Source organism: Electrophorus electricus, chromosome 7 (genome assembly GCF_013358815.1).
Source record: "Electrophorus electricus isolate fEleEle1 chromosome 7, fEleEle1.pri, whole genome shotgun sequence".
Lineage (NCBI taxonomy): Eukaryota > Metazoa > Chordata > Actinopteri > Gymnotiformes > Gymnotidae > Electrophorus > Electrophorus electricus.
The window spans coordinates 17,474,466-17,483,719 of record NC_049541.1 but is presented as its reverse complement, the minus strand read 5'-3'; the positions used below and the strand labels follow the sequence as shown (position 1 = coordinate 17,483,719).

The 9,254-nt window shown below is 41.2% G+C and overlaps 1 protein-coding gene across 6 annotated transcripts in view; it reads right to left on the bottom strand.

Annotated features, from left to right (window-relative positions):
• pcloa (piccolo presynaptic cytomatrix protein a) overlaps positions 1-9,254 on the bottom strand; it is a 44,382-nt gene that overhangs the window by 12,612 nt on the left and 22,516 nt on the right. For 5 of the 6 annotated variants that reach the window (XM_035527954.1, XM_035527956.1, XM_035527958.1 and 2 more), the window contains exons 7-13: positions 6,329-8,375; positions 5,027-5,095; positions 3,740-3,816; positions 3,460-3,535; positions 2,263-2,388; positions 333-441; positions 156-220 (exon numbers count right to left, since the gene is read on the bottom strand). In XM_035527954.1, coding sequence (XP_035383847.1) covers positions 156-220; positions 333-441; positions 2,263-2,388; positions 3,460-3,535; positions 3,740-3,816; positions 5,027-5,095; positions 6,329-8,375 — 2,569 coding nt within the window. The remainder of the gene's footprint in view (positions 1-155; positions 221-332; positions 442-2,262; positions 2,389-3,459; positions 3,536-3,739; positions 3,817-5,026; positions 5,096-6,328; positions 8,376-9,254) is intronic. The other variant, XM_035527957.1, reaches the window with a different exon arrangement.

Sequence of the window (9,254 nt, the reverse complement as noted above, 5' to 3'; positions counted from 1 at the left end):
ACTATTCGAGCGTGCGTTCTCAGAGGATTGACCTTAGTGGAAGTGAAAGCACTCTTCCACAAAACTGTAAATGTAGATTTAACAGTAATGCAATTTTGAATTATTGACATAAATGTATGAGTGCTTTTGCTACCCAACCATGTAAAACTGTATACCTGCTTTGGTGTGATCATGAAGGTCCAGGTGGGAGTCCTCTGAGTCTGAGAGCATGTTCAAATCCCTGAAACAAATATCACCGAGGGAAACAGAGTGAGGACACCGAATGTGGTTATTTAGACACTGATTGTAACAAATGTACATCCATGTTAGAAATTAGGGCACCCAATACTTACAGTCTGACACATATTTCTGCCTCTCCACATTGTTGAATGACCAATCCCTGAACCTCCTCGTATGTTTTACTAGACAGGGGAATACCATTCCATTCCAGAACCTGCATTCCTGGACACACACACACACACACACACACACACACACATAAATACAATCAGGAATAAGCACTTTGTGAGAATTCATATCCTTTCTTAAACCGCAAACACCACATCACTCCTTGAGAAGAAGCCATAGGACCAAATGCCTCTGACATTGCAGATGCAAAGTAGATCACCAGCACAGCAAAGCCAGTATAGTCTACACCACAGCAAACACAATCACAGATAAAACCTTGCTCTTGGAGCACTTACACACGTCAAAGTGAGCCTTCAAGTAGGCCAGGTAGGCCCTCTTTCTATACTGTATTGCTTCCACCTTCAGAGGGATGTTTGGGATTCCTGCAGATTCAGTGTACGACTTGATTACATATCAGACACTTAACATGTGCATCCACTCAAAGACGCTGGCACTCAGTAAAAGGATCTGAATAGACTGTTCACACTTCTTGGATCCTTCACACCACCCTGTTCTGCTTGGCCTGCGTACGTAACATCAAGTGACAGCACTGCGGTATCCATGCTGAACACACTCTCATCTGACACCTGCACATGGAGCTGAAATGTTTAATAGTTCATCCTGATGTATTTGTCTTAGGTCAAGCGTAACACGTTACGGAGAAAAAGTGTACTTACACTGAGAAGCGACATAATTACAAAAGTCTGATTTGATCTTTGTTCTCTTTGTTTTCAAAAAACATGAGGAGGACAATGAGGAGAAATTAGAACAGAGGACAAGGCAGGAAGTGGGAAAATGAACCTTTGAAATTGAAGATACAGGACACAGACAGAAATAGGTCAGATAAAAGGGAAAAACAGAAAACAAATGTAATATGACCAGTAGTGGTAAGGCGCTGGACGGCCCCTCAGACCCCAGCTGTGTGCCCAAGCCTCATAAATTAACCAGAGCAGAGACAGATCCAGTGCTGGGTGCTCCATCTCCTCAGGCTCTGTGTGAATTATGACCTTTAGGATGCAGTACAAAAGGAGGCCAAGCAGGTCTAATTTACAGTGCCATTTGTGAACCCTCGTGCCTGAAGAAAGCACTACATTAATGTTCCCTGTCTGCTGTATCTGTGATTGATGCAGCTTGCAGAATTCACTGTGGTCAAAATGACTCCCAATAGCTAATTCCAGGGTCTGTGACAGCAAAAACCTGTAAAGTCTGGAAATCATAATTTTACTTTGAAAAACTGAACATCGAAAAGTTTTGATATTGTACATCCTGGCTAACCACAGTTGACAACATAAATGCAGAGTAGAACTACAGAGTATATCTGAAAAAGTAAGATTTCACATTCACTTAAATTTCTAAAAGGCACTTAGCAGAATGCCTTAAAGACAAGCAATACAAATGTAGTGTCTTTCTATGACTGATGTTATGAAAGACATTCTATGAAAGGCAATAAACTGCAGCGAGTTTAAAATTTTTCCATCTCTGATTCCCACATGTAGGAAATTACTGTCTTAGATGCCTGCTGACTTCAAAGTTGAAGAAACATAAGCTATCACATTGCAACATGCACAATTTGAAGAGCTTTTTTGGTACTGACATTTGTAGTACTGTTTATTCCTGACTTAATCTACCTTTCCACTTCTTCACATCATAAATGAGTCATGGCTGATGTGTGGAGGAGTAGATGTAGATAAGGGTCTACTCATTTCCTTTCTCCTCACTGAAACATGATGTCAAAGTATGTCAGATGTCATAAGCCTGGCCTTTCCACAAGACCTAAGAATTTGTGAGGGCTCACAAAAGTCATTTAAACCTAATGCTCAGTTAAAGAAACTAAGAGTGCTTGACAGGAAAAGGACATGTCTGTTACAGCCTTACCTTCCACAATCTTTCCTGTCTGTTCTGCTGCTCCTCCAGGTAAGACTTTTGCCACATATGCGCCGATCTCTCCGCTGCTTCCTGGGACCTCTTTACCCCCCACCACCCGGATGCCCAATCCATTCCCTGCAGGCAAAGCCCACCACAAACATGTTCAGATGAAAGTTCATGTCTTTTTGCAAATCATTTTAAGCACATTTACTGAATGACAATATGGCCGCCATGAGCCAAATGCAAATGGTTGCTCAGTTTATTCATACAGTCATACAGTATTTCTGAATGTCAGCCACCAGGCCCTGTTATCAGACCAATGTAGGCTTTACATTAGCCAGTCACAGTGCGGCACATGCAGCACAGCCTCTGTTTTCAGACATGGGCCTTATTTGTTCACCACTTCCTAATTATGAGGATAATCTGACTTGCATTACATGCCATTTTGGGGCTTTGATAGCTGACAAAAGTGGAAAGGTGCCAATGGACTAACATGCCATGAAATGTCTGCTGTCTTATAGTGCCTAAAGGAGCTCCATTGGAACTGCTCTATGAGCTAATGATGTACAGCCACACTGATGCTCTATGAGCTAACAATGTACAGCCACACTGACACACTGATGCTCTATGAGCTACACTCATACAGCCACACTCATGCTCTATGAGCTAATGATGTACAGCCACACTGATGCTTTATGAGCTAACAATGTACAGCCACACTGATACTCTATGAGCTAATGATATACAGCCACACTGATGCTCTATGAGCTAAAGATGTACAGCCAGATTGATGCTCTGTGAGCTAACAGTGTATAGCCACAATGATGCTCTATGAGCTAATGATGTACAGCCACACTAATGCTCAAGGAAGCAATAAAAGCACAGAGGAACTCAAGTGTCTTGTGCATCTGCTGACAGTCTGCTTGGTAATGTGGAATAATTACAGGCAGCAGGAAAATGCTGGAAGCAAACTTGAAAAGATATTAAATGCTTCCTCATTAGCCAGCCTTTTAAAGAATCGGTATAAAATATCCCTAAGATGCTAAACCATCTTTACAACTACCCTTCAGCCTCATGCTTTGTATGTCTGGCAGTCAGGAAGATAATCTTTTGCAAAGAAAGGATTTTCCATATTTTCTGAAAAGTGTCATTGCATCCTGTATTGCAACATGGAGGGGTTATGGGCAAGTACATATAGAGTTTTACCTGATACACTGCGGTCTTTAGGGTCCCTCTGCAATTTTACTCTCACATAGGGAAACTGGTAGTGCTGGGGTTTTGTCTGTAGTGTATCACAAAAACACAAATTCATGTACATGCACACAAAAAAGAAATTGTGAGTATGACATTTTAGTGTGAGAAATCATGCAGAAAATCAAGAGCTTGTCTCACCTCAAGTACAGATACTCGAGAAAGCTGATAACACAAAGACATTTGTACCTCTACTGTTTATATGTACACATGGAAGTACTTGCATATAATTTACCTGTCTCATGTCCAGCACATGACCATCATCTCGTGGCTTGTCAAACCAGTCAGTCTCCTCCTGACGCAGGTGGTAGGCTTAAAAAAATTACACCAGAATCAAACCTTTAAAAATATGTTCACCTGCTTTGCTAAAACAAATCCTAGCAGTTCCTTTCAGCCATATGGATCAGTTTTAAACACCAGAAACAGATGCAGTGTAAAGAAGCACTAGTTTTGTCCTCTAATTGTAAACATGCAGACGAGGGATAACACTGGAAGGGGATATTCATAAAGGAGAGGGTACTGTAGCATGCAAACTTCCAAATAAGAACAATCCAAAGGATTCCTCTTGTTAAAGAATTATATCAGAATGCCTTTAAATCACCCCTCCTTGTTTTAGACTACCCATTAGTTTTATGAAATTTGTATGGAAGAGTTGGGAACAGAAGCAGACCACAGGTGGAGGTAGAGCACTACTAGAGTGTAGAACATGGCAAAGAGTCTCATTAAGGAGGTAAGGAGAGGTCTGAAGAAACTTGGGGAAAGTTGCAAAGCATGATGCCGTCCACCAGCGAAGCTAACTGTTGTGAGAATCTTTCAGTTAGATATATCTTATGGATGTACATATTAGACATACAGTACTTCATCATGGAGTGAATAGGTATACTTGAGGTGTAGCACAATATATGAACACCAACCTGATACATTAGAACTCTGACATTCAACTGTGGCATGACATGGATCAAAATGGAGAATATTTATATATTAAACTTAAATTCATAATATTGTTACATTTGAATGGTTCTGTGTACTTAGCAAATTTAGCCAGTTTACATATATTTATTAAATGAAGAAATCATCAAGCAACCGAATTGGAACCTTCATTAGATTCGATATCTAAATGCATGAATGGTGCAACAATGCCTTTTGGATTTTAAAATTGTGGCAATGTGGCATATTTGGACAATAAATTGGCAGTTAGATTTAGAGAGAGAGGAGCATGAAATTGAAAACTGCACACATGTAATGCACGCACGCAAAGAATTAAATCTTCTGTGGCAGCAGTGTTCTATATTATTGAGTGCATTTGTCATGCTCCCCACAAAGTATTGTTATGGAGATGATTTTGCTGTCAATGTGGTCGACCATGGGCTTATATATATGTGACTGGGCGATCATGGTAGTGGGTGGGTGGTACTCAGCAAGAGAGGGAGGGGTAAGTGGTGGGTGTTAAGGGTAGGAGTGGTTTGGTGGGTGTTAGAGGGAGTGGTAGGGGGAGCTGGAAGCTAGAGTGATTATACTCTACCGTCTGTGACATTCTCATGTGTGTTTCCTTGATCGTCTCTGTTCAGACCCACCAGGGAGTCACTTAGTGCTGTAACCAAGGCAAATGCATTTACTTCCAGATGGAGCATATGATGTGTTCATCATATGGTATTACATGTATGGGGACCATAGCAATATATTTAAAGGAATTATAAAATGAGTGCTGTTAAATGGTGTAATAGATTTGGGTTGGAACAATAAGTAAATTAGTTTTAGAAGTAATGCAATTATTGGTGTATTATATTGTGTCTACCAAGTATAGAAGAATATATAAAACAGTAAGATATCAAGACTTAATTTGTGCTTATAACTTTCATTCACAACCCCACTCAACACACACAACACACACACACTATGAAACAGGCAATTATCCAGAACACAAATATTAAAAAGCAGAGCCTTTTCTCTTCAAAGAGAGCAAAATTAATCATGCAACAGTATGCATACAGTCATGCAAAAAATAAAAACAGAATGTTTATTCACAAACAAACAAAACAAATTTTCATTTTTATAGAAACACCAAACATGCATGGAAATAATGTACACCATTTTGACTATTAAAAAACAATGAGTGCATCACAAATCACTGAGAGAGGACTTTTAGTCCTAAAGTCATTATATTTGGAAAAAAAAAAAAAAAAAAAAAAAAAAAAAAAAAAAAAAAATATATATATATATATATATATATATATATATATATATATATATATATATATATATATATATATATATATATAGAGAGAGAGAGAGAGAGAGAGAGAGAGAGAGAGAGAGAACTATATAACTGTAGTAAAGTACACACATTTCGGACGGAGGTCCTTCATCAGCTATGCAATAATATATATGCAATATTATAAAACTATTCCATGTAAGCTACTGAGAAGAAAAAGTATTTGGTCCTCTCAAAGTTACATAAATGATGCCTCCTTTTGCATTTTCATAAAAGATTAATTAAAAAGTGTACAAGCATGCTGCATAGGCAGAAATGTGGAACAAAATAGACAGCCAGTAGAGAAAAATCAAAGAATTCAAAGCATTTAAATGTATAAACATACAAAAAGATTACATTAGCATAGACAGGTATAAAGAGCCTTTTTGAGCTTGATAAGACATTATATCAGATTCCAGTATTTAAACACAGAACAGAGAGAGCTTGAATGTTGAGATACATCCATGAAAGGTTTCACAGAAACACATGGAAAAACATTCAGGAAGAAAAAGAGTAAAGGAAATGGTTGAGAACTGGTGTCTGAGAAGGACATTCTAAGAATTAAAAAGTTACCTTCACTATCAGACATTGTGCCCTGCAGGTCATCCATGAGCACGTAACTGCGCCCTCTGGAAGGGTCCTCTCTAAGCTGCTGCTGTTGGGGGTCCTGAAGGGAGAGGCATGACCCAAACTGGTCACGGGAGTCGGCAGATATAGGCGGGAGCGGACCTGCAGATGCCCGTGCCATACCCATCGGCTGACCCACTGGACTTAGTGGACTCTCTTCCTCAGAGTTTTGTGCCACAATAGGGATTCGCCCCCGCCCCCCTTGGCCAATAGGCAGGCTAGTAGGCTTTGTCCTACCCGATGGAGTCTGATAGGCTGAAGTCTCTGAGGAGGGGTCACCCTCTCCTTTAAGCCTCAGAGAAGTGCTAGAGGTGTCCCTTTTGATGGAGAGGTCCAGGCCATACATAGAGGAAGGTCTAGAAGAAGGTCGAGATCGGCTTCCACTAGGATAAACTGAGTCCTCTCCCAGGGATGACCTCATACCTGTGTTTAAGTTGAGGGAACCAGCTAAATTTGCACCTAGTGTAGAGCCCAGGTACTTCTGCTGTTCTGCAATGTTCTTACGAAGCCCAAAGGTGATCTCATCTTGTAGTAATCTGCTTGACCTTGGGGAAGCAGCACTGGATCCCAAGTAGCTGCTATAGTCCGTCTCTAAGCCCCTACTGTCCTGGATGGAGGAATATTTTCCAATGTTGCTGGTGGTTTTGTGTTTCTGGTAAAGCACAGATGCTGGAAGCTGCTTTGCTGCTTGCTTCTCCAGGGTTAATCTACTTATGCTGTACTTCTCTGTCTTGGGAAAGGCCCTATAGCCCCCACTAGTTACAGCAGTATTAGAGGTATAATGATGTGAAAGGCTAGCCAGCTGCTCTAAGCTCTCAGTGCCCCCTGTGCTCCTCCTGAACTCTTGCTTCAATTGTTGTTTAAGGAGCTTCAGCTCGTATGGTTCTTCCATTGGGTCCTCATCATCTTGGGTCTTTCCATAGGAATGAAGCCTGGAAGAAGTGCCAAGATAATCTGTGCCCACATCTGCAGCTGTGCGTCTCAGTAGGCGCTCTGCTTTTGCCAGTTCTCTCTCAGCAATTCCATAAGTTGTTGACGCAAGGCCAGTCGTGCTCTTGGCAATGTCGGCTGCATCCTCTAAGAGGAGGTAATTTCTGGGTGTCTGGTGATGTTGGTCCAAGTCAGCATAGAAAGAGTCTGCTGACACACTGGACATTGGACTTCCTGCCATACTGCCTCCACGGTCTTCCAGACTACGTAGGTCAAGATGATTTCCATACTTCCCTCCCAGATATGATGAGGTGTCATAGTTGGTGGACACTTTGGTGGCATCTAGTTCAGACAGAAGAGCAGCTTGTTGCCTGGCTTTCTGCTGTAGTAACAGCATCTGGTGGTAGCTTTGCTGCTGTGAGGCAGTCAGAGAGGGCACAGAAGAGTAGATAGACTGAGACTGGTAGGGCTGTTGAGACTGGTACAGGGACTGCTGGTACTGTGGGTATTGGAACTGGGAGTACTTGCCATACTCGTGTTTGGTCTGTGGCGGAACAAACTCATCTAATTCTGACAGTGGAGCTGTGCGTGGTCTCTCAAGTCCATGCCCACCCACCACTTCCTCTCCACCCCCACCCCTCCTTGTTTCACGAATGTTGTTCACCTCACTATCAGACATGTAGTCACGATCCTCTGCAACACTTTGGAGATATGCCCTTTCCCTCTTCTCTCTTTCCTTAAGTAAGGCCTCTTTCCTTCTGTTGATGCCCATCTCCAGATATCGCAGCTTGGCATCAATCTCTTTCTCTTCTTCATCCAATTCAGCTTGTTTTTTGCGAAGTTTAGAGGATTCTCGTTCTACAAGGTCCAGTTCGCGGTCAATGTCCTGCAAGATTTTTGCCCTTGCCATGTTGGAGCTTCGGCAGAGACGGCGGCGAGCAGAGGCAGTGCTGTATGCTGCTTGACTAGTGTTGGCAGCCTCCTCTTCTGAAGGTGGGTTAGGAAGGGTCCTCTTCACTTTCTTTTGTGTGCCAGAGGGAGTGCCACTTGGAGATACTTTACCCTGACAGGGAAAAAAGAAATGCAATACAAATGTAATTACACTATGTTAACACATCAACTTAACAGTGATTTACAGTCAAACCTATTTTAATTATTTTTGGCATTATTATTACTCAAAGGAGAGATGTGCTTCTTGATAATCACTGAAGTGGAAAATGTATTTTTAAGCCCTTATTAATATTTTAATTTGATGATTAAGCATTTTCTAAAACTTGAGAGAGTAATCAATTACTTACCACTAGATCTATGCACACAACTAAAGCTTTCTGATGAGCTTTCATCACAGATTGAGCTCAAAAGTATTTCTTTGATATTGCCACATATTGTCTATTATTATCCTACTTATGAAAATGAACATTTTAATTATTTTTTTTAGTTGCAAAGTTTTGTGAAGTTCTTACGAAGCCCAAAAATGATCTCATCCTGTAGTAATCTGCTTGATCTTGGTGAAGCACTTGATCCCAAGTAGCTGCTATAGTCTGTTTTAAGCCTCGACTGTGCTGGATGGAAGTATTTTTGTGTGGTATTTTTGTGTTTGTGTGGTATTTTTGTGTTTCTGGTAAAACACAGATGCCAGAAGCTGCTTCTCTGCCTGCTTCTCCAGGGTTAATCTACTTATGCTGTACTTCTCTGGGCCTATGGCTTCCACTGGTTATACCTGTTTTAGGGGTGTAATGATGTGCAAAGATGTACTGCTCTAAGCTCCCCGTGCCTCCTGTGCTCCTCCTAAACTCTTGCTCCAGTTGTTGTTTTAGGAGCTCAAAGGTTCTTCCATTAGGTCCTCATCATCTTGGGTCTTTCCATACGAATGGATCTTTGAGGATCTGCCAAGGTAATCTGCGCCCACACTCGATCTTACAACTTACCATTTACCATTATA